The sequence below is a fragment of the Squalius cephalus genome (assembly GCF_949319135.1).
Source record: "Squalius cephalus genome assembly, chromosome: 18".
Lineage (NCBI taxonomy): Eukaryota > Metazoa > Chordata > Actinopteri > Cypriniformes > Leuciscidae > Squalius > Squalius cephalus.
The window spans coordinates 14020448-14046785 of record NC_137139.1 but is presented as its reverse complement, the minus strand read 5'-3'; the positions used below and the strand labels follow the sequence as shown (position 1 = coordinate 14046785).

At 44.2% G+C, this 26338-nt stretch overlaps 3 protein-coding genes across 4 annotated transcripts in view; 1 reads left to right on the top strand and 2 right to left on the bottom strand.

The window, feature by feature from the left end:
• LOC307145649 (uncharacterized protein) overlaps positions 1–26338 on the bottom strand; it is a 296817-nt gene that overhangs the window by 232186 nt on the left and 38293 nt on the right. The window lies entirely within an intron of this gene.
• LOC307145655 (uncharacterized protein) overlaps positions 1–26338 on the top strand; it is a 126731-nt gene that overhangs the window by 90802 nt on the left and 9591 nt on the right. The gene's annotated exons all lie outside the window — the stretch shown is intronic.
• On the bottom strand, positions 11290–12299 carry LOC307146028 (uncharacterized protein). Its single transcript, XM_079849760.1, has 3 exons — positions 12135–12299; positions 11945–12037; positions 11290–11534 (listed from the first exon to the last, which is right to left on the bottom strand). The coding sequence occupies exons 1-3, from the start codon at positions 12270–12272 to the stop codon at positions 11448–11450; spliced, it is 318 nt and encodes a 105-aa protein (XP_079705886.1). The 5' UTR covers positions 12273–12299; the 3' UTR covers positions 11290–11447.

The following is a 26338-nucleotide window of genomic DNA, read 5'->3' as shown; positions in this document are numbered from 1 at the left end:
TCTAAAATGCAAGGGTTGTCAGAATGTTTTAGTCATAGTTGATAAGCTCTTAATGTGGGTTGAAGTTTTTTACCACCAAGAAAGACACTGCTGTCTTTACGACTAAAGTACTGGATTGAGACATAATTCCCAGAAGGAAATGTCACACACTATTGTTTCCAAGTGCGTAGGTTTGATTTTGAAACTGGCGGGGAGATCCCCGTAAGTTAAGGAATCAGGAAATGAAAAGGATCAGGAAATTTTCCAGCTATGACTTCTTGTTTCACAGGAGTTTAAATATGAGGAAACACACAGGCCAAATTCCCTTAATCATCCAACACAATGAGTAAAACCAAATAATATAGTTCTGATGTGCACCAAAAGATTGTTCAGCATCACAAAATAGAAAGTGGCTGTAAGAAAATAGCTAAAGAATTGAAAATCCCCATTTTGACCATCAGGGCAATAATTAAAAAGTTACAATCAATTAAAGATGTTACGAATCTGCCAGGAAGAGGACGTGTGTCTATATTGTCTTAATGGACGGTGAGGATGAAAGTTTGAGTGGCCAAAGACTCTTCAATAATCACAGATGGAGAATAGCAGAGATTAGTTGAGTCTTGGGGTCAGAAACTCCTACATCCCCACATGTTGTTTGGGAGGTTTTCAAGAAAAATGCTCCTCGCTCATCCAAAAACAAACTCCAACATATTCAGTTGTCAGACACGACTGGAACTGCACAGGGTTCTGTGGTCAGATGAAACTAAAAAAATAGCTTTTTTGCAGCAAACACACTAGATGGGTTTGGTGCACACAAGGATAAAAAGTACTCCATGTGTACAATTTAATATTCCATTGGATCTTTAATGTTGTGGGCCTATTTTTCTGCTGGAGGTCCTGGACTTCTTATTCAGATACATGGCATTGTGGATTCTATCAAATATCAACTGATAAAAAATCAAAACCTGACCCCTTCTGCTAGAAATCGTATAATGGGCCGTGGTTGGATCTTCCATCAGAACAACGATCCAAAACAAATATCAAAATCAACACAAAAATGTGTTAGGGAGCACAAAATGAAGCTTCTGCTATGACCATCCCAGGCCCTGACCTGAACCCTATAGAAGATGAGTGGAGTGAACTGAAGAGAAGAAGCACCAACATGGATCTGGGAATCTGAAGGATCTGGAGAGATTCTGTATGGAGGAATGGTATCTGATCTCTTGTCAGGTGTTCTCCAAACTCATCAGGAGAAGGAGAAGACTCAGAGCAGTTATCTTGGCAAAAGGAGATTGCAAAAAGGTATTTAATAAAAGGTTATCAATAATTGTGGCCAACGTGTTTTGGAGAAAAACATTTATTTCATAATGTGATTTCCCCCCACTTTTTTTCAGTTCTTTTACTTAAATGAAAGGTTAGGATTTTGCCAATTTTTTTAATGAAAGATCAAAAGGATAAACGATGCAGATTTATTTTTTACAGCCATTTTTGATCATATTGACCAGGGGTATGATTAATTCTGAGCACGACTGTATGTTTCACGTCAATATTGTCCAGTTTGTCCTGGTGGACATGGCACACAGCAATACTGTTAAGTCTCACTTGGGCCATTGTTATTCTGAGCCATTTTTTCAGTCTCCTAAGAGCAAAAAAAGCAGCCTGACAAGAGTTTCAACTTGACACACACACACAGACAAACACACACACACACACACACTAGCCGCGTTTCCATTACCCTTCAAATTGCGCAAATTGAAATTTCGAATTGAAAATACGCCCAATGGAAACACATCAATTTTGCAAAAACTCCCATTTATCGCAAAAAAGTTTTTACGCTCGCATGAGGTGGTTTTTCAGGCAATTCGAAAATGAAATATTTTGCAAAACTGCAATGGAAACAGTTTTTGCGCATTTACAGGTCACCTGATGTAGATGACGCAGTGTGTTTGGACAGAATACGAGACAGAGTTCTTTATTAAATTCATATAAGATGAAAGAATTACAGGAATAATGGATTCTAAACCTCAAATAAATGGCACAATCAAGACCTCGAAGCAGAAATGAGGGAGAAACACCCAGAAACACCTCATATGTGCCGCTCACAAGTATAATAAGGGTCGTTCCTTACCATTAATGCTTGGAAAACACTCATACATCTCCTTCGATTAATAATAACGGCTAGTGCAGTGGCTGGGATATAGTACATAAACCTACCAACGTCCGTTGCCATGGTTTTTGGAATGATTTTACTTATCGCGAGAGGAAAAAATGAAGTTTTAGTCGCATAAGATCGGTCAATGGAAACGCTGTCATTTCGCAATAGTTTTTTTGTCGACATTTTAAAAAAATCGCAAAAGTTTTGCGCAAATCTGTAATGGAAACGCACCTACAGACACTCATGCACAGACATACACTCACAGACATACACACTCACACACACGTTTAGGTTTACCACTTATCCCGCGATTGTCATATATTGAAAAAAACGGCACTGTACCTGAAACAATTTGTGATACGATTTGCCCCTTATTTTCGTGCACGAATATCATCTTCTCGCTGGACTCCGAAGAAAGAAGACGAAGAAGCCTGCTACTCACCGTAGAAGAGCCCGGCAGAGGAAAGACGCTCCCGCTCAACGCTTCTCCCCTGCGTCCATCTGCCAACGATCAAAAGAGAACATTTCACTTCTAATCGAGCAAATATCTGTCGACGTTTGTTTCAAAATGTCACGCTACAAGTGTGGCTCGAGAAGGGCACCCCTGCATGACTCGAACAAGCACAGTGAAGGAGAATGGAGACTCCACCCCCAAATGGTTCAGATGATTTGGGAGATCTTCAGGAGGGCAGAGGTAGTCCTCTTCGCCTCAGAATACAAATCTTAATCCCAACATTTTTTTTCAAGGGAACAGGACACAGTGGCCCAAGAATGGCCCAATGCTCACCTGTATGCTTTCCCCCCGATCGCTCTGCTCCCTCAGGTCATCAGACGAATCAGGGAGACCAGATGCTCAATCCTCCTGGTGGCTCCACTCTGGTGAAACCAGTCGTGGTTTTCTGAGCTGATACAGCTGTCATTGACAGCTCCGTGGCCGATTCTGCTCAGAAAAGACCTTCTCTCTTGCGAGGGGGTCCCATTGGCATCCCCAAGCCGAGTTGTAGAGCCTACATCTGTGGTCCCTCGACGGGAGCCTTTGCACCTCCCTGTAAGGGTGGCCAAAACTATAGCAGAGACCAGAGTGCCATCTACAAGACGCATTTATACCCTTAAGTAGTCTGTCTTCTCCGACTGGTGTTCAGTCAGAAATGAAGACCCATCCTCTTGTGAAGTATTGACCATTCTGTCCTTTTTACAGGAGCTGCTGGATAAGGGGCGTACCCCTTCCATGCTCAAGCTATATAAATAAGTCAGAAGACTTATGAGAGCATGACCACGTTGGCACGTTGTTCATCACACACACTCATGCATCACCCAGCACACGTGCTCAGACATCTGGAACCTCCATGTATGGCTTAAGTGGTCTACCCCTGGGAGTGGTAGACACAATCACTTCGGCTAGAGCCCCCTCTACGAGGCGTGATTATGCTTTTAAGTGAAGCCTGTTTGTTGATTGGTGATTGATCTGTTGACCCCCCCGAAATGCCCGATTAGAGTCAAGCTTGCTTTTCAGCCTGAATCTTAATGAACCATGTTCATTCATTGGTCAGAGGAAAATTGGCCCGCCGACTGAGCCTGGGCTTTGAGCACAGCGTGTTGCTAAAAGATATATGTAGAGCTGCGGGCTGGGCGACATCCAACACGTTTGCCAAATTCTATAGTCTCCATGTAAAGCCAGTATCCTCCTGTGTATTTTCACCAAGTGGCCAGTGAACGCCGGGGACCCACCTGGTGCACCATTCCATGACACTGAATGGTGTAACCAAGATAACATGATGCTTTTCTTTACTGTGTTGGTTCCTTACTGATTGATAACTGTGAGTTAAGTATGCCAAGGTGCTTAATATACCCAATTGCTAGGTATGTTAATATTTCCCTCAGTCATCTAAATCATGGCCACTGTATTACCACTATGTGATTTGTTTCCTATAATTGGACAAGTAACATGGGCAGAATTACCAGCACGGTAACTGATTTGGTGATGGAAAGCCACCCTGCCATTCAACAGTCTATGCTGTGTTTCCCATACAACAACGTAACTCGCTGCTTAACTACAATAGTTTGAAGAAATCAATTAGCTGGTTACAAATATTTCCTGAAACCGTACTGTCGCAAATTTGTAGATCAACCACGTTGAAACCGGCAATTTAAATCTCTTGACAAACTAAAAAACATGATTGAAATTTGTCTATATTCGAAATGAAAGGTATAGATTGTATTGAATGTCAGCCTGCTTATTTTGCTCAAGATAAGGATTTATTAAGTCCACGTGTCATACAAAAAGAAACTATGCTTCTAACCACAGGAGGAGAGCTGTAATTCAAGCCATGCAACTTTGCGATGCTGTTGCGAATGTTCGTTTGAGCTATGGTCTGGCAAACACAGACTTGTTGAAAGATACTGATAACGAGAACTAGTGACCATAGTTGGCTAACAATGCTTTTGGGAAACGCATTGAAGGAATTGTGCAATCTGAATGCTGCACCCAAACTGACAATTCTAGTTTCAAAATGATAAACCTGCCAGACAACTTGTTCAGAAGTCCTTGGGTCCATTCCAGTGAGTGAAATTCAAGAGCCAGATACAGTGAAAGAAATTTCAGAGCCTGCACTTCCTGTCTGTTCTTCCCGAATTAGCTGACTAAGGACACCAGTATGTTCCAAACACCCGATTTCCGTATGAATTGAGGTATCAACGTACTTGTTCTTCACCATGTAAGTAGCCACCCGTCTGCTAATCGCGCTTTCTGTACAATTTTCAAGAGTTCTCTCCATTCTGGTTCACAGGTGTCAAACCCCTGAGAGTGTCACTGTGAGTCTCTTTAAGTAACCCTTCCACAATTTCCTTAGGTCTGGTCAGTCTCCCAGATCTTCCTTCTACCAACAAAGTTCTGGTGAACTTATATGGGTCCTTCAAATAGTGAGCTCGCTCAATCTCCGAGACCTTTCGACCCATCTCAGGTTCCACAGTCACCTCCGCAGACTGCTTCTTGCAGAGCTTGCAGAGGTTTTCCATTCATCCCCCTTCCTGATGCGAACCAAATGATATGCATTACGTAAGTCCAGTTTTGTGAAAATAGATGCTCCCTGCAACCTCTCGAAAGCTGAAGACATCAACGGCAAAGGATAAGAATTCTTTACCGTGATGTTGTTCAGCTCTCGGTAATCAATGCAAGGTCGCAGAGAACCATCCTTCTTTCCAACGAAAAAGAACCCCGCCCCCGCAGGAGAAGAGGAAGGTTGGATGAACCCAGAGGCTAGAGAATCAGAAATATATTTCTCCATGGCCTCCCTCTCGGGAACAGAAAGAGAGTAAAGTTTGCCCTTAGGCGGAGATTTACCTGGCAGTAGATCTATTGCACAGTCATAGGAACGATGCGGAGGAAGAGAAGCAGCACGAGACTTACTGAACACCTCCTTCAGGTCGAGGTACTCTGCGGGCACGTTAGACAAATCCGCCGCCTCACTCTGAAACACAGAACCAGACACAGAAGGACAGGCAGACACTAAACAGGACTCATGACAGTGGTTACTCCATGTGGAAACAGTGTTAGTGCACCAGTCGACACGGGGGTTGTGTCTGGAAAGCCACGGGTGTCCCAAAACCACTGGTGCAAGTGGTGAGTCCATGAGGAGGAATGAAATGAGTTCCGTGTGATTGCCAGAAGTGATGAGGGTGATACTTTCAGTGGAATGAGTAATCCGGGGGAGTTCTTGACCATTGAGTGCGTTGACCGTAATCTGGTGTGAGAGAGGAGTGATGGGGATTTGAAGCTTAAGTGCAAGTTTAAAGTCCATGAAATTACCCTCTGCTCCCGAATCCAGTAGTGCGTTGGTGCAGTGCGACGACGTTCGCCATCTCAGTCTTACCGGGAGGAGGGTCGATGATGGTGATGAGGTCTTCTCGGCGGAGATCCCACCCGATAGTAGCCTCATACTTACTACCGGGCTTGCCCTTTTACCGGGCAGGCATGGATGAAATGGCCCGCCCGGCCACAGTACAGACAGAGTCCTTGGGATCTCCGCCTTTCCCTCTCCTCCCGGGAAAGCCGAGCTCTCCCCACCTGCATGGGCTCATGATCGAATGCGGGGCTGACCGCGCTCGCGCCACTGGGCTGGAAATCCTCCGTGCTGGGCTGTGGATGGCTGGTACGCGTCAATCTGGTCACACGATTCAGACGAGCGTCTACTCTCAAAGCAAGTTCCACCAATCCATTTAGCGTCTCAGGTAAGTCCAAAGCATAAATTTCTCTTTGAACGCGGTCAGCCAGCCCATGCAGGAACATATCCCACTGCGCCTCCTCGTTCCAACGGCACTCTGCGGCCAGGGTGCGGAACCGGATGGAAAAGTCCGCCACCGAGCCTTCTCCCTGTCTCAGTTCGGCGAGTAATCTGGCTGCCTCCTTACCCGCCACAGCACGATCGAATACCCTCTTTATTTCTTCGGAGAGTGCCTGGAACGAGGTGCAGCAGTTGTCTCCGTTCTCCCACACCGCCGTTCCCCAAAGCGCTGCTCTCCCTGACAGCAGGGTCAATACAAATGCCACCTTCGCCTGTTCACTCTGGAAAGTGCGTGGCTGTAGAGCGAAATGCATGGAACATCTCGTGAGGAACGCTCTGCAAAACTCCGGCTCGCCGGAATAACCCTCAGGTGTGGGTAGGCGTGGCTCTGGGCGATCAGCTGCAGCAGGCGCTGGTGGTGGGGGAACGGGCGGCGTGGGGGGCGCAGTGGGAATCCGTAGAAGTTGTACCTGTTGGGTGAGCTCGGACACCTGCTTCACGAGTGCTTGCACCGCACGACCTGTGCCCGAGATGTTTTCCTCTTGTTGGTCCATACGTGAGATACTGTGGGCGATGAAATCGTTGATCTGGGACGTACTTGCTGCATCCATGATGTGGTCAGATCGTTCTGTGAGGAAATAACGGGAGGATGCAAATGCAAGTAAAATCTCAGTTTATTTAGAAAGTGGTCAGATGAAGACACAGGTCGGGGACAACACTCAGGTGGAGATGAAGCAGGGACGAGATGGCGATCCGGTGGTGGTGCGGTGAACAGCGTGCTCGAGTGAGACAACCAGGAACCGTGGGACATCAGACGACACGAAGAACTGACGAAAATCCAGACGAAGAACTTCTCAGACGAGGCACAGGAACAGGACACACACCGAGGAACAACCACAACGATCTGACAACATGAGAGGGAAAATCACTGGGCATATAAAGGGAACTGGGATTGAAGACAGCTGGTGACACTAATCAACACAACGAGTAACCACACCCACACAATTACATTCACACAGACACATCAGCATGAGACAGCCGATTCATGAACCGTGACAGAACCGTCCGACGTGCAGCGGAGTCCATTAATACCTGACAATGGACACCTCGAAGGGCATTAACCCGCTTATACCATGGTCACTTGTCAAATAACACATTTTTAAAACATTAGTTTATATTTTAATTTGTTTTACAATCGAAATCTAAAGTTTTTACAAACAATAACTTGGTTTCCCTGGTTACGCCTGACGGTTTATTTACTAGGTGTCCTCTATCACTTTTTAATGGACACCCTGCAGCCAATCAGAATCGAGTATTCACCCAGACCATGGTATAACTGGAAATGTTTTATTTATTTGTGATAGGTACATCTGTGCCTCTTGATGTTTCAAAAAGTGGTAGGGACAATATCAACCCTGAGAAAAAGTAATGGAGACATTACCAAATTATGCCTATGCTCACGTGTGGACCCAAATCATAGCAACGTCCATGTCTGTTTTCAGACCTTCCCGCTTAGCTCTCTCCAGCGCTGTATAGCGTTTCTAATATTAACGCGGATCCTAAAGCTCTTGCCCAGACATAACCCTTTATTTTCCAGTGTTTTCTTCTGAGCTTTTCTCTTTTGTATTGTGTCTCATCTCTATTTCTGCAGCTTTCTTCAGTTCAAATCTCCATCTTGATCGTTCTCTCTCCTCCACCGTCATACGCCACCTAATGCTGATTGGCTACACATTTGTTGTTGTGTCGTCAGACTAACTTCCAAACAACATATTTCAAAAACGACTTACCCAACCTTTAATGCATGATCTGTTTTAAAGCAAAGCAGGCACAGTGCCAGGATTCCAGTTTTGGATGGGCCAGACCAATTGTGGGTGGGCCTTAAATTAAAAATGTTATCCAATCACTGTTTAACCTAATAAAAATTACTGACTAATATACTGTTATATTATCTGTGCATATACATAATATAGATTTTAATAGCTTGATGCTCTTTAAATATTTTGTTGCATTGTAAAAAGTTTCGGTGCATAGGACAGACCTATCCGCGATCGCTCTCCATGGTTCTGACCAAAGAAGAGCGCTTTGGATCTCCATTACGCATAATACGCATCATACCTGGGCTGCGTTTCCCGATAACATTGTCTCTTAGCGCGCTACGAAGACTCTTAAAGGACAAGTTCGGTATTTTACACTTAAAGCCCTGTTTTCAGATCGTTTCTGATGAAATAGAACAGTTAAGATTGAAATTTGGACACGTGCTGCTGGCCCGAGAATTTTCGGTTTCTGTGGTAGCACCCCCCCCCCACCTCCACAATGGTTGCATAGGTACACTGGAACAATCCTTCCTAAAACGCATTAAACTTTCGTTTACAAAGACGTGAAACTCAACGAGTGGTCAGGGGTGTTCACTGATATGCTCACACAAAAATCGCTGCAAAAGATGCTTTCTTTTGCAGCTTTCTTTAAAAAGGGTTTTATCGTAGTTTTTGTCCAACTCCATTGACTTGTATTGGATGTGCTGTGAGGTACGGTATTACTCCGCCGTCTATTATTCAAGCTCTCAACGGAAGAATCTACGGGTGTGAGGCGTTTGGAAAAATAGATCCACAGTTTTACAACGAATGGTAAAACACCTGTTGGAATGCATCTTTTGCACCGATTTTTGTGTGAGCATATCAGTGAACACCCCTGACCACTCGGTGAGTTTCACGTCTTTGTAAACGAAAGTTTAATGCGTTTTAGGAAGGATTGTTCCAGTGCACCTATGCAGCCATTGTGGAGGTGGGGGGGAAAGCGAAAGAAACCTAAAATTCTCGAGCCAGCAGCATGTGTCCAAATTTCAATCTTAACCGTTCTATTTCATCAGAAACAATCTGAAAACAGGGCTTTAACTGTAAAATATTTAAGGTATAACTTAACTAAAGGTATACTACCACTAAAGGTATACCATTGCTAGGCGTCTTCAGGGCTATCATTCACTCACGAGGCAGAGGCGCTGAGAGGCAGAGACGCTAGCGCCCTCCTAGCAATGGCGCTGGTCGCGCTAGCTGCGCTAGCATCCTGGGGTGGCAGAGACGAAGATGTGCTAGGTGATGTGGATCTCAGCTCTCCTTCATGCTTGAAATGTCTACTTTAAAACAAAAATATTCAAAACCAAAAGAAATAGGCTACTCTCTGATTATGTAATCCATATGAAATGTGCATTTCTCTCTGGCGTTCATGGCGAGTGCGCATCGTCAACTTCATCTTTGCAGTGACACAGAAAACACCAGTTTATTAATAAATAATTCAATGTCTCCTTGCTATTTTAGACACATTCATAATCATTACTTTTACCGGTTCTTTGTGGCAAGCTTTATGCGTGCGGTCGTGCGCTTGAATGTGGCTATATTACGTAAACGCTCATTATCCTGTAGGCTATATAGCCTATTTCAATTAATATAAAGGGGCGATTTGTCCACTAATGGCTTAAATGAACAACTACTAGTCGACTAGAAAAAAAAAATTTAGTCGGAGACCGCCCTTATTCCACATATTTTCGAGCCAGGCTCAGGCCATTCTGGGTTGAGCGGGCGACCCTGCGGAATGAGCGAGCGGAATATTCAGAAATGCGCTCTCCGCTCACATGCTCTGATCGGAACAAACCCGAACCTCACTGTCTGCTGAACTTGCGCAGAAACATCAAAATAGACATAGCCAGCTTTTTAAAATTGTTTTTAAAACTAAACATTTAGACAATTTTAGCACAAATTATAAGCTTATTTCCGATTTTTTATAATTCTTGACATAATTAGAATATATTAAAAGGTTTGATTTTTTTTTAAGAAAAGTTTTGGGTGGGCCTGTTGAGAAGTGGGTGGGCCGATAATGCCGTGCCTGAAGCAAAGTATAGAGTGTATTTTATATAAACATACATACACTCAAAAAAATGACTCATTGGACAAACTCAATTTAATTGATGGCAGGATTTCCATCCAATAAATATGTGTAGCCCCAACTTATAAAAAACTAATTCATGCAATGAAATGTAATTAAGTTGGTCCAACTCAATTTTGACTAACTTAAGTGAGTTGGTCCAACTCAATTATGAGCAACTTAAATGAGTTGATCCAACTCAATTTTGACCAACTTAAATGAGTTGGTCCAACTCAATTTTGATCAAATAGTTTAGATGAAATTGATACATTTAAAAATAAGTTTTATGCTTCTTAAACTTAAATTAGAACATTTCACTGAAAAATCAATTAGGAAATCCTTATTTTGTACCCCATAGAGACAAGAGACAAATCTTGATCGAGATGTTTTTATTTAAAACTCAATAGTGCAATAGTTATTTAATGTGAAAAGTACTTAGAAAAATGCAAGTACACATTTTAAAGCCTTTTTCCAAACATGTACAAATGTCTTTGTTCTTACTGAACACAAAGGAAGATATGTTAAAGAATATGGGAAACTGAACAGTTCTGGGCCACCATTGACTTCCATAGTAGGAAGAAAAAACAACAACTATGAAAGTCAATGTTGGCCCAGAACTGTTAAGTTTCCCATATTCTTTAACACATCTTCCTTTGTGTTCAACAGAACAAATACATTTATACAGGTTTGGAACAACCCCGGGATCAGTAAATGATGACAGAATTTTCATTTTTGGGCGAACTATCCCTAAAGACAAGAACGACTAAGTAGAAATACACACAAAAGGTGTGTAAGAAAAAGCATGTAAGAGTGTTAAAAATAAATAAATAATGTGTGGTGTGTGTGCGTGCATAAGTATGTTAATGACTCAATATACAACAATGTATTCTCAAATAATTCTCATTGTGTTTTCAAAAAAAGTGCACATCTCATGCAAACAGCTTGATTTTTGTTGCTGGATTTTTGCATTCAGCCTATGTCCATCCAAGTTCATTAGGATTTTCTGGATAAACTTGAAGGTGTACTTGAGGTTGTCAGGAAAATTAAGATCAAGAGCATAAATGAGACCGAACAGCATGATGAATGCCAGGATCACGCAGTCTAGGTCCCTCAAAACCTTAATGCCCTCGATCACAACTCCTATGTCTTCTGTACAATCTCCTCTTTGGATTTTGTAAATCCCCATTTTCTGCATCCTCAGTGGCCTGGACAAAACACAAAACACTTTGGTTAAGCCCAGGTGAATTTGACCCTTTATATTTTAAAAGTAATCAGCAAATTGCATTGCTACTTTTCACTTTTACTATTACATTGTTGGCTGCCATTTATTTCCATTTTATGGACATAGACATACACATCTGAAAACTTCTACAAATTCTATTGTGTTCAGATGAACAATGAAAGGCATACACAAAGTTATTACCCCTGCAAAATGATTACTATTAAAAATATTATTTTATTAAAATGAATAAAACAAAATATTATTATTCCACTAATACATATTTTATTGTGAAATGAAAATGAAAAATTAGCATTTAATAATAATCAAACATATATTATTTTAAAACATAAAAGTATTAACAGAATTGTTGTTATATTCATAATAATCACTTACCACATACTCCTTGAAGAAAGAGTCTGGATCTTCAGTCAGGTAGATCATCAGGCCTTTCAGGGTGCACTCTCTCCTGATGTTTATGTTGTCACACTACAGCAGGGGGAAAATCAAGACTGAAATTAGCCAAATGCAGAAAGCTGTACAATAACTAGACAAAACAGAAGACATTGCATGCATTTATACTAACAGAGTCTCTGATCGCCAGGGCGTTTTTGATCTTTTGCCCCTTAACTCCTCCTTTGCTCTTGAAGATCTGCATCAGTTTATCTGAAAAGTGGTCCAGCTGTAGGAACATTGACTGCAGTGGCTTCGTAGTGATCTGCATGAACTCTGCGTTCACCTTCAAAATGGAAAAAAACAACAACAAAAAACAATTTCTTACTACGAAAAGAACCTAATAACGACTAAAATAAAACACTACATAACATGTTTACTTACTTCACTCTGCTGAAATAGAGCTGGCCATTGATTCTTGAACACCTCTATCATGGGCATTGGCTGACGACAATGGGTTTGAAGTCTATTAATGAATGTGGATGTGGATTGTGTTTCCGGTATCTGTGGGTGTTAAATGTACTGTAAATATTACTTTCAAATGCACATCCTACAAACATACACTGAACTGTTTCATTATGCCTGAGATGTCCATTTATGTGTTGAAAATAATCTTTCTGTTGCTAGCTCCTTGCATGAACAGACATGATACTGGAATGTTGTTAATTCTTCTGGCTTTGGAGTTTCCTGTTTAGCATGTATTTTGTATGTGTGATTAAAAAGCTTACTCCATGTACTAAACGTGCATGGGCAATCTGTGTATGGACATGGATAGCTAAAACTGCCCCTAAAGCACACGAGTCTGTCTAAAATGCTGCAGAAACAAATACCTGCTAGCTAGTTTCGATGGACACATTCTTTGCACTAAAAAAGAAACAATCCTAAAAAGAAGAATAAAAAAGTATTATAAGATACCATATTTAACAAATGACACAAGCAGCCTAAATCAGAATATTTGAATATGACTTACTATAAATAGGAGGTTGCTGTTCACCTGGTCATGTTCATAAAACTGTGAAAGAGAAGATGTTGATTAGGAGTGGGAACCAGTACTCACATGAAAATATGCTTTTTGTTTACATGGTTCTGTTTTACCCAACTCGTTCACTTAAAGGATTAGTTCACCTCAAAATGAAAATTTCCTGATAATTTACTCACCCCAATGCCATCCAAGATGTTCATGTCTTTCTTTCTTCAGTGGAAAAGAAATTAAGTTTTTTGAGGAAAACAATTCAGGATTTTTCTCCACACAATGGACTTCAACGGTAACCAAATAGTTGAAGTCCAAATCAATGCAATTTCTAAGGGCTCTGAAGTGCTTCAAAGGGCTCTGCATGATCCCAGCTGAGGAATAGGGTCTTATCTAGCGAAACGATCAGTCGTTCGTTTTCTAAAAAAAAAAAAAATCCTGAAATGTTTTCCTCAAAAAACTTAATTTCTTTCTTCATTTGATGTAACTTAGGCTAACCCGTCTGTCACTTGCTCTGATTTACCTTGGGCAGCTCAGCTACGATGTTGTAAATAGGTAGTTTACATGATCAAAGTAATCTTAATATTGAGATATACGTTCTACCTTATGTACCTCTAGTTCTCTTACGAGAGGTTCTCTCGTATTGCGTAAGGAACTTACGCTACGGGAAAAGTCATCTTTTCTCGAGATACTGAAGCCAAAAAATTATCCTTAATTAATTTTTCATAATTTGTCAACGCAGTGCAGCAGGCAGCACAGCAGAGCTAGAGCGGGCAATACTGCGTGCTCATTGGCTGCCGCGCGGCAACTGCTTAAGCCTACCAGTGAGCCCCGCGTGACGTCACGCCCAATCAGGGTGCGCGCGCCCTCGCGCGTCACAGCCCGCCAGAAGGGGCGGCGTCAGAGCGTATAAAAACAGGGCTCGGAGGCTTAATTCTCTGATTTCTGTCTCTTCAGCGAAGCTCTTCGCATCGCTGCTCTCTGAGAGAAGCCGTCGCCGTCGAAACCAGCAACGAGCCAGCCTAGGACAGCCTGAGGAAGCCGGACGAATCTTCGCCGCCTTCAGCCTGCCGTGTCAGCTCAGCTATCCGGCGATATATCCTTTCTCATTATGTGTTTTACTGATGTATCTTTACACGAGGCGTTGTTTCAAATGCCTCGCACCACTCCCCGCTCTCTCTCTCCCTCTGTCGAGCCGCGCAACTGCGCCTCTCACAAGGTGTGTTAGAGATGCGGATGATTACGGGGCTCGCTCTCTCCCTCTGTTCGAGCCGCGCAAAACGTGCCGCTCACAAGGGATCGCAGACGCGTACGGTCACGGGGCTAGCTTTCTTTACGTTACAAGAAAGCTACCCCCCTCCCCCCCGCCCGCCGTCTCCCGGCGAAAGGAGAAAAGAGTGTTCTAGACCCGCCAAGGCCGTTCTAACCTCCATCTCTAACATATTTCTCAGTCCCCTCCTAGTTCAGGCTACTGGGAATATCTATACTGCAGTAAACGAGCCTGTCACAGCACACGCACGCCTGCAAACAGGATAACGCTCTCTGGCTACTCGCCCTCCCCGCACTCTCTCCCTCTGTTCGAGCCGCGCAGACTGCGCCGCTCACAAGGGATTGCAGAAGCTGACAGTCGCGGGGTTAGTTTTCTTTACGTTACAAGAAAGCTACTGTCCCCGCGTCCGTCACTCGCCGGTGATAGGAGAAAAGAGAGTGTTCGAGTCTCACCGAGGCTTGGCTACCGCCTTTCTCACATATTTCTCAGTCCCCTCCAAGTTCAGGCGGCTGAAAATATTAATATTGCAGTAAACGAGCCTGTTACAGTACACGCACGCCTGCAAACATGATAACGCTCTCTGGCTACTCGCTCTCCCCGCACTCTCTCCCTCTGTTCGAGCCGCGCGGACTGCGCCGCTCACAAGGGATTGCAGAAGCTGACAGTCGCGGGGTTAGTTTTCTTTACGTTACAAGAAAGCTACTGTCCCCGCGTCCGTCACTCGCCGGTGATAGGAGGAAAGAGAGCGTTCGAGTCCCACCGAGGCTTGGCTTCCGCCTTTCTCACATATTTCTCAGTCCCCTCTAAGTTCAGGCGGCTGGAAATATTAATATTGCAGTAAACGAGCCTGTCACAGCACACGCACGCCTGCAAACATGATAACGCTCTCTGGCTACTCGCTCTCACGGCACTCTCTCCCTCTGTTCGAGCCGCGCGGACTGCGCCGCTCACAAGGGATTGCAGAAGCTGACAGTCGCGGGGTTAGTTTTCTTTACGTTACAAGAAAGCTACTGTCCCCGCGTCCATCACTCGCCGGTGATAGGAGGAAAGAGAGCGTTCGAGTCCCACCGAGGCTTGGCTTCCGCCTTTCTCACATATTTCTCAGTCCCCTCTAAGTTCAGGCGGCTGGAAATATTAATATTGCAGTAAACGAGCCTGTTACCTTACACGCTCGCCTGCAAAACATGACGACGCTCCGGCTACTCGCCCCGCTTCCCGCGCAAACTGCGCCGTTCTCAGGGATGTCAGAGCGGACGGTCACGAGTAATGCTCAGCACCCCGCGTGCCTCACTCACCGGCGGAATGAGGAGGGAGATGTTTGTAGCCCCGCTGAGGCCGGGCCATTCTCCAATTCCCATACGTTTCTCAGCCCCCTCTGAGTTTAGGCGGCTGAAAATGTTAATGTTGCAGCAACGAGCCTGTTATAATACACGCACGTCTGCACGCTATCGCCGACGAAAAACATGACCCGCACTCTCTTATGCTCGAGCGAACCGATAGCCTATGCACTCTTCCCCTGTGGCTCAGTGGCAGAATAACAGGCTTTCACACCAGAGACCCGTGTTCGATCCCGGCTCTGGCAGCAAAAATTTTTATGCTGTTCGCTGATCCAAGCTCGCGGCCAGCTTCTCACACGCAGAAAGTGTGTGTATTGCAGCCAATGAGTCAGTTATACAACTCGCTCGCCTGCACACAAACGCTGTTCGTACAGCGGCCCAGAAAATCTGGCAAAGAGTGTTAATTCTGGTTATTCGGCTCACGCCGACGGTGTTTGAGTGTAGTAAATATGCCCACGACCCAGTGTTCATTTCTACACACAAGCACAATTCCCCCTGTGTACCCCACAGAGCACACTCACATAAAGCGCGCACTTGCCGCTCGAGTGTTAAGTGTAGGAAAGGTGCCCGCTCACGAGTGCTCACAACCACACGCTGTTCGCTCTGTCTCACACGTCCAGGGTTCAGATATCGCCACTGCCACCGGCCGTGTTTTAATAAAGAGTCCTGTGCCCGCTCCCCTGCGTTCACACTCTGCTATAAACACTCACGCGCGCTCTCTCAGCGCAATCCGGCCGGTCACTGCTATCAGCGAGTCCCCGTCTCGCAGCACTGTCTCGGCGCGCACCGCGCGCCCGCCACTGCAGTTCCCTCGTCCCGCGCTATGCAGCGGGCAGGACTCAGAGGCCATTCGGCCCCTAGCTATGAGTGCGAATGCATGGAAAGCTATTCCGGGTGTGTCGACATGGGTGCTGGACACGGTAATACAGGGCTATTCGCTACAGTTCAGTCGTCGGCCTCCGCGCTTTCAAGCCCGGACCGAAATGAAAGTGAACGCAGAAGCAGCCCATCTGCTTCATGCAGAAATAGCGAAGCTGCTACGAGGAAAAAAAAAAAAAAAAAAAAAAAAAAAAAAAGGCGATAGAGAGAGTTCCTCCTTCTCTGACCGAGGCGGGCTTTTACAGCCGTTATTTCCTCGTGCCCAAGAAGGACGGTGGGCTCAGACCCATATTAGATCTGAGACATTTGAACAGGGCTCTCATGAGACGGCCGTTCAAAATGCTTACGACCAGGCAGATCCTCGCGCTATTTCGCCCGAGGGACTGGTTCATATCTCTCGATCTGAAAGACTAGCGCAGTCAAAAGAGGAACTCATCTCTCACAAGATAGCGCTTCTCAGTCATCTGGAAAGCCTGGGTCTTTCGGTGAACTGGGCCAAGAGCTCACTTATCCCCAGTCAGTCAATTTCCTTCCTAGGAATAGAACTGGACTCGGTGGCGATGACGGCCAGGCTGTCAGAACAGCGCGCGCGCTGTGTTCGACACCTCGCAGCATCCTTCCAAAAGGGCAGATACCTCCCTCTGAAACGTTTCCAGAAGCTGTTAGGCCATATGGCATCAGCCGCAGCGGTCCTACAGCTGGGTTTACTTCGAATGCGCCCGCTTCAATGCTGGCTGAAATCGAAAATACCCCGCGGAGCGTGGGTTTCGGGCAGCGCTCAAGTCAGCGTGACTCAGGTCTGTGTCTCAGCCCTGCAGCCCTGGCTAGCGCCCGAATGGTACCGACAGGGAGTGACAATGGGAGTCATCTCACACCGCAAAGTGGTCTCGACAGACGCGTCCAACATGGGTTGGGGAGCGCTTTACGGGGGCAGACCAATCTGCGGCCCCTGGTCGGGCCCAGAGCGGAACCTCCATATAAACTGTCTGGAGATGTTAGCGGTCGAGAAGGCTTTGAAGCATTTTCTCCCATACTTGCGGGGACACCACGTGCTAGTTCGCTCAGACAACATGTCAGTGGTGTCCTACGTGAACCGCCAGGGCGGACTCAGATCCAGAGCCCTGCGCGCTCTAACAGAACGCCTTTTGGTCTGGGCTCAGGGCTCGCTGCGCTCGCTGAGAGCCGCGCACGTGCCCGGGCACCTGAACGACGACCCGGACAAACTGTCCAGGGACAATGTTACCCCAGGGGAATGGGCGTTACACAGCCAGACGGTACAGACGTTGTGGCGCCGCTTCGGCGAAGCGAAATTGGACCTTTTTGCCACAAGCGAGAACGCTCAGTGCAAAAGGTTCTTTTCGAAGAGCAAGGATGCGCTGGCCCAAGTTTGGCCCAGTGTCCCGTTGTACGCTTTCCCCCCGATCTCAATGCTGCCTCAGGTATTAGCAAAGATCAGGGAAACGCGCTGCGCAGTGCTCCTCATAGCCCCGCACTGGGAGAACCAACCCTGGTTCCCGGAGCTGGTGAGCCTGTCAGACACAGCCCCGTGGCCGATTCCGGCGAGGAGAGACCGTCTCTCTCAAGCCCGAGGGTCAATTCTGCATCCCCATCCAGAGCGCTGGTCTCTGCATGCGTGGGTAATCAACGAATATTCGCTGATCTGCCAGAAGGGGTAGTTAACACGACCTCGCAGTCCAGAGCCCCCTCGACGAGGCGGCTCTATGCGTCTAAATGGTCAGTGTTTAACAAATGGTGTGCAGGGAAGAGTTTGAACTCTCAGTCCTGTGGGGTTCCACAGGTTCTGAACTTCCTCCAAGAGCTCTTGGACGCGGGCAGGTCCCCCTCCACGCTCAAGGTGTATGTTGCGGCGATTGCTGCGTTCGCCGACTCGGCGCGCGGCCGCGCACTAGGAAGAAACAAACTCATTACCCGTTTCCTGCGAGGCGCCAGGAGGCTGAACCCTCCGCGGCCACCTTCGGTTCCGATATGGGATCTGTCTTCGGTCCTGGAGGCCCTTAAAGCTTTTCCCTTCGAGCCGTTAGACTCTGTGGGTCTCTAATACCTCACTTTCAAAACCGTTTTTCTGCTGGCCCTCGCCTCAGTAAAACGTGTGGGTGACTTGCATGCGCTATCAGTTAGCGCGTCGTGTCTCGAGTTTGGACCTAACGACTCGTTAGTCATTCTCAAACCTAGACATGGCTATGTCCCTAAAGTGTTGGGTACTCCTTTCAGAGCACAGGTTATCTCCCTCTCAGCCCTGCCGCCGGCAGCCAGCGAGGTCGATAATAACCTCCTTTGCCCTGTCAGGGCGTTAAGGCTTTATATTACGCGCTCTGCAGCCTTCAGGCTCTCAGAGCAGCTCTTTGTTTCGTTTGGTGGGCACACCAAGGGTCTCGCCGCCTCGAAACAGACGCTATCCAGATGGATAGTGGACGCTATTGCGACAGCATACGCGTCCAAAGACCTGCAGTGCCCTCTGGGCATACGGGCTCATTCCACCAGAGGCGTTGCCTCATCGTGGGCATGGTCCAGTGGGATTTCCATTTATGACATTTGTACGGCAGCAGGCTGGGCCTCCCCGTCTACATTTGTTAGGTTTTATAACCTGGAAGTTCCCGCCCTGCAGGCTAAACTTCTTGCAGTCTAAAATCATGTTCATGCCCTGCTCTTCGCAGGCTGGATATTAGATTTGACTCTTCTGGTCGAGCCGCACTTTCAGGGAAAGCTTTTATATACAGACCGGCTGCGCCGCTCTGTTTCTCCCTACGGGTGCTTATGTACATGTGTTGGCCCGCATTGCTGGCCACCTCTCTCCCCACTCTTCACTCCCCGGGTCCCCTCCCCCTGGAGTTGTGTGTGGATGCATGGCGCGCACGGCGTTGACAAAGGGTTCCCGTAGCGTAAGTTCCTTACGCAATACGAGAGAACCTCTCGTAAGAGAACGATACTCGGTTACTCACGTAACCTCGGTTCTCTCTAGAGAGGGAACGAGTATTGCGTTCCCTGCCGTGCTTGCGCCTCGAGCTCATGTCGCTTCATTCGACAGAAACCAGAGAATTAAGCCTCCGAGCCCTGTTTTTATACGCTCTGACGCCGCCCCTTCTGGCGGGCTGTGACGCGCGAGGGCGCGCGCACCCTGATTGGGCGTGACGTCACGCGGGGCTCACTGGTAGGCTTAAGCAGTTGCCGCGCGGCAGCCAATGAGCACGCAGTATTGCCCGCTCTAGCTCTGCTGTGCTGCCTGCTGCACTGCGTTGACAAATTATGAAAAATTAATTAAGGATAATTTTTTGGCTTCAGTATCTCGAGAAAAGATGACTTTTCCCGTAGCGTAAGTTCCTTACGCAATACTCGTTCCCTCTCTAGAGAGAACCGAGGTTACGTGAGTAACCGAGTATCGTTTTAATTATTTAAACAGGCCTTTGAACAAAAAAGGCCTGTCGTGTATCCCCCCCCCAGCGCTTAATGTCATATGGTGATTGTGAAACACGGAACACCTCACTTCATGATTTTATGGTGAAATGTCTTATTTTTCATGTTAGGCAGGTCAAATTTGATCAAGAAAAACGCACTGTGGCCAATTCAGCGTGAGTGAGTGACGCAGCTAAAAATAGACTCGGCGCCGAAACAATCGCTGCGATCGCAAGCCTCCAATTAATTTTATGACGGATCAATCCAGCTAGCAAGCCAATAAGTTAAGAACCAATTTTGCACAGTTACAGTCAAATTCGGGATCGTTAGACTGGTCTAACACAGAATTTGCACGTTGCGTGAGTAAGTTAAGCTATCGAAGGGACACTTAAAACAATTCACCTTGCATAACTTTCACTGCTTTTCAAAATTATGATATAAGTTACACATCCTCTTACAGTGAGGTAAATTCTTTATTACAAATACTCAAACAAGATAATACTTACCAATAACGAATACGACGTTGCAGTCCTTGCGGTATGTTCCTGCACAACCGGAGGCTGCAGTTTCAGGACCGCAGTTCTAGGACCTCAGTTCCAGGACCCTAGTTTTTAGTGACAGCGCCACCTACCGAACTGGAGTATATAACAACGGTTGCAGTTTCAGGACCGCAGTTTCAGGACCACAGTTATAAGACCCAGGTGGTTAATTTGTACATATAGTTCGAAAGACATTTAATCTCAGGAGTATTTTTATTTTTATTATTATTTTATAAAATGTGTTTTTATTCAAAATGCATCAGAGGTTAAATTTAAATAAATTAATTTACACAAAACAAATTAAAATGTATATCATTCTTTAAACAACTGAAAAAGTGGAGTAAGTCTTAGTTTCTAGAATTATACTGTATATTGAACAGTACAATGAAGGAATCAGCATATGCAGTCACTAAATGATATGGCCAGATATCAGAAGACAAAACTCAAGAATGATTCAAGAATACATTTATTTATATATACATGTATTTATTTATATTATATGAAAGAACAAAATTATTTGTGCAAAAACAAAATACTGTGCTAGAACAAAAGCACTAAAAAGACCCCCTCTTCCACCAGTTGGCTGTAGTAGGCTTCAATTCTGAGAGAGAGAGAGAGAGAGAGAGAGAGAGAGAGAGAGAGAGAGAGAGAGAGAGAAATAAGAAACATTTAACACTTATGAAATTTTGGAGTTGTAGAGAGATAAAGTCAAATAGAATATTCAATGTTACTGACGTCTAATTCAAATGTGTAAATATAAGAGCAATACCCACCAATTGAATGGTCTCCCTTCTTTCCTCAGTTGTTTGTCAATATGTCTATTGAATTCTTCCACTTCACTGAAATAGTTATCAGAGAACAATCACTGTTGTGTTAACAGAAATATTAATAACAAAAGGGTGCACTGGGCATTGTGAAAAAAATAATAATCTACTCTGACCTGTAATGATAAGCTGGACCAGAAAGGAAGACCTGCTCAGCCTCCTGCAAGGAGACATTCCGGAGGACAGCCAGGGCATTTATGATGGCCTATGAAAAACGTTAATATAAATATACTATAATACCACTACTGAACAGCAAGCCATTATACAGTAGTGCTAGCATGCAGTTTATACAGTACATTTTGTAAGTGCAGGAGCAGGACACACAAACACATTACATGGTTCGGCATACCTCTGGAAAAAGAACACCACAGATGAACTGCACTTCATCTGTGATGCTTAACTGTGTTGGTATCCTATCCAGCACTCCTCTCAGATAAGAAAACAAGATGTCCTGTTGTTCCTCACTGTCGAGGTAGACAGGCACCCGGGAAGAGGTTACCTTTTGTAACCACTTGGAGGGCTTCCCGTTGAGTACACCCTATGGGCAAACCATGGTACAAAAACAATTATTTAAGGAATTGATACATTTAAGATAAAGATACAATAATTTGCAGCATAGTTAAAAAATATGTTAATGTTTTCCCTAATTAAAACATTGACCCTTGTTGAAGGTGGCGCTGTCACAAAAAATTAGGGTCCTATAACCGCGGTCCTATAGCCGGGTCCTAAAACTGCAGCCTCCGATTGTGCAGGAATACCCTCCTCCCTTGCGGCGCCAGACGATAAAATGGCGGCCACACCCTCTGAGCATGTTCTTCTCTGAGCTTGTCTTGCACATGCGCAAATGACGCTCTCCGAAGCCAAATTAATTTGAGTTAACCAAATTAAATGAAATCTCATAGATGACACTATTTATACATTTTACGTTAGACTTATATACGTATTATTCCTAATTAGATATATTTAAATAAAGTGAACACAATTTAAATGTGTCATACCTAAGAAGGCCTTGAATCATTTTTTTGAGTGTATATATATATATATATATATACACACTAGTTAAATTTAACGAATGTGTAGCCTGTACACTTTCTTTCTTTCTTTCCAAATTCCTTGGGGGGAAAACTGCCCTGTAAAACTCCATGCACAAATGAGGGGTTTCCATTTAGTTTACTTTAGGGAAAATTATCATTTCGCAAGAGATTAGTTTCAGATTTGGGATTGAATGTAGTGCCCAAACTGGCCAACCCACACCCTGTCATAAAAGACTGTCCGGTGGGATTGTATTGGATATAATCTAAATCTATTTTGTATAGCAAAAGTATTATACTTCTTTGAGGCCATTGAAAACTAGTTTGTGTATTCTGGAAGAAAAGAAAAAACCTGTTTGGCATCATATTCATGTAGCCGTTTGGCATCATAGCCTGGAGCCTGTCTTGTATCAGAACTCTCTGACCTCATTGGAACTTTTTAAACATGCTGACGTGTTCTATTGTTCTCCTAAACAGATCATCCCGCCCCAAACTCACGCCATTGGTTGAGCGCTAACTTAAATACTCTCTCGTCCTAAGACAATTATGTTTTTCCAGCAGTTCATTGTATGATCGTAAGTGGAGAGAGGATGACAGCTCGAGTGTATTTCGCTGTGTTGTTGTGTCTGTCTGGATGCTTGAGCACAACAGAAGCTGTTCCAGGAACCACAGGTGAGATCCATGTTCTTTAATTTCATTACACAGGATCAGAATTCGGCACGACACCTGTTGCGTGTACATCAGTGCAGCGATCGTTTCCGCACCGAGTTTATTTTTGCTGTGCTGCACGCGCTGAATTAAAGTAAGCGCATTCTCGTAGTCAAAATGAACACGAATTGACATGAAAATGTAGTATCTCACCAACTGTACTATACTCACCAATTAATACTGCAATTTTTAGTCATCTTTTTACTTTAAGCCCGGAGTAAAGCAAAGCAAAACGCTTACCATGAGTATCACCGTCGGTTGAAGCGGTCAGTCGTCGAATAAGGACTCGGAACTATAACCATGCATTGCAGTAATTGGTTACAACTCGTTACGCACTTTTTTTATGACACTAAGATCAGTTTAGGGATAAATTAGATTTCTAAACTACTTTCATATGAAGCAGATAAATATGTGAAAACGCTTGACACATATTGCAAAACCACTGACTTACAAATGCTGAAAAAAATATTAAATGTGCTCTAAGCGATGCCACGCGTTTTCTTGGCCAAAACTTTTTTTGTCACATCCAGCAAACATCTCCTCACTATCTGCTAGCTGCCTGTCCCCTGAACACACTGTAAAAAACGCGGTCTCTGTAGACAGCCCAGGCTCCACAAATGGCAAGAAAAACAAACTGGCTCATAACAAACAGTGTTCCAGCCAATAATGTACAAGAATGATTTGGGGGTGGGGGTGGGGGTGGGGGTGGGGGTGGGGGTTGGGGGGTTAGTGCGCATGCACATGAAGGGGTGTGTGGGGAGTGGAGGAGAGAGAAGCATGAAGAGGGAAGTTAGCTAAAGGAGAGATGTCCTAACAACGAGAATTGAGAATTTTTATATGGCCAACACACGACCAAAGAGACGACGTTCCGATGAACAAATAACAAAGAATATGAAAAGGAGAAGGAACTTACATCGTCCCGAATTTACATCGGAAAAAGGGTTCAAAAGACTCCGCCGGCAGAAGGGCTTCCAATCCCACATTCAGGTGGCTCTGTTTTTGCTGGGTAAATCCAGTTTGTTTTTTCTAAATGGTTCATGACTGTTTTAGGAAGCATGGAAGGGAGGGGACAGGATGTGGAGGAGGGAGGGTCGAGCTATCCTCCGTTTTGTTTGACAATACTTCGAACGTCAACCAGAAGTGACGTCACCCAGCATCGCTTAGAGCACCTTTAACCATGGCCAGACTTCAGTTAGGCCTATAGCCTATGCCAGTCAGCAATTACTAGCCACATTTCCACTCTCTGTGAGCGAGTGCTATTTTTTTTTTTAAACAGGCCAGCCTTGGCTAATAGCCTCTGACTGCGAGCTTTGATGCCATAATCAAATGGCATAAAATGATATTTATCATTATTTCACACATAAAAACACAGTTGAATCGCATCTGCGCCATTGTAATCACATGGCTATGGCTACTTGTTTTTGTTTTGTTTTTACCCAAAAAAGCGCACAATATGTTTTACAAACAATTGGTTTACAAACTCTTGGAGGTTTGTGGTTACCATCATTCAGAAGAGTGGTGCTTGTGTTTAGACTTATGTTTTACGTGATTAAATCAGGAAGATTATATTGGTTTCTGTCCACGAAAACGCATTTAAGACTATTTAATCAGGAAATGGAGGCACCGGCGCGATATAACTTGCATTGCTCGTGAACTGAGCTCGTCTCATAAATGAACCGAAACTCAGAAATGTATCTAGAAAGCTTGAAATGTCCACTTTTAAACAAAACAATTCAAAACGAAAAGAAACAGACAACTCTCTTATGTAAGTGTGCATTTCTCTCTATAGGCACGTTCACAATATCTGCGAAGATGACGAGTCAGCATTGTCAACATCTTTGACTGACACATAAAACACTAGATTATTAGTAAACAATTAAAATGTCTCCTTGCTATACTTGACACATGATTACTTTTGCCAGTTCTTTGTGGCAAGCTTTATGCATCCGTTAACTATCGAATATCGTGACTCATATTTTGTACCAGACCATTTATGGTTGTTCATATTGTTCAACAAAGTTCTTGATAAAAAAAGAAAAGAAAAAAAGAAGCTACTGTGCCTAATATTATTGTTGTAGCGCGCAAGGTTTATGCGCATGCTTTAAGTCTTCTCCGTTTTTAGTATACTGTGGCAGAATTACAGTGCCTGGTCTGGTATGTATAGCCTACTAGGCTACATCGTTTTAAAATCGGTTTCAGTGGTTTCGTGTGTACGCAGATATTTCTTGAGACGACGCCATGTTTTTATGTTTTTATGCACTTTTACTCTTTTAGTTTTGTTGCAATTTCACCAAAAGCTTATAATTAGGAAATACACACAACACGCTAAACTTATATTCTCTATTATGTTAAAAATGTTGTAAAAAATACGTATTATTCTTATATAATAAGAATAACAGTAATGTACATTTATATTATGGAAATATGGAGATATGGAAAGAGGAATTCTTCTCAACTACCACCAATAAAGTTTTAAAATTCTTCATTAGAAAATATTATATTTTGATGATTCTGCAAGTTCAGCAGACAGTGAGGTTCGGGTTTGTTCCGATCAGAGCTCGTGAGTGGAGAGCGCATTTCTGAATATTCCGCTCCGCTATTCATTCCGGTCGCTCGCTCAACACAGATGTCATGTTGCCTGGTTCGAAAATATGTGGAATAAGGGCTGCTTTCGACTAAAAGGTTTTTTTTTTTGTTTTGTTTTTCTAGTCGACTAGTATACTAGGCTAGTTGTTCATTTAAGTAATTCATGGACAAATCGCCCCTTTATATTAATTTAATTAGCCTACTTATATGGATCATGAGTGTTTACGTAATATAGCCGCACTGCGCACGACCGCACGCATAAAGCTTGCCACAAAGAACCGGTAAAAGTAATGATTATGAATGCGTCTAAATGTGTCTAAATACACTGTAAATGTGAACGTTCATTACACGCTGAGTTTCGGTTCATTTATGAGATATCGCCGGGGCCTCCAATGTCGTGATTGTCTGCTATATTTACTTCTTAAATCCAGGCAAATGGTTCACGAAACACTGATTAAAATTAAGATATAATTAATACAAAACGAAATTCAATTTAAAGAAAGGCAGCTGTTCTGTTTGAGGTCTCTGTGAAAGTTTTAAAGCAGTCTTTTAGTGCCGCTTTAGTGCGCTCACGTCCATAACCGTAAACTGACACGTTGTTTTTTCCCCTCATAAATGCGAACACGAAAATTAAAATAAAATGAATATTATAATTATTTTTTGTTGTTGTGTCAGACAATGATTACAAAAAATTCTCTCTCATATTGCTCCTCATAACCACTGAAAACGGTCAACGGAAGTTAAAAGTAGTGGGTACAAAATGACTCATGACGAAATCTGGT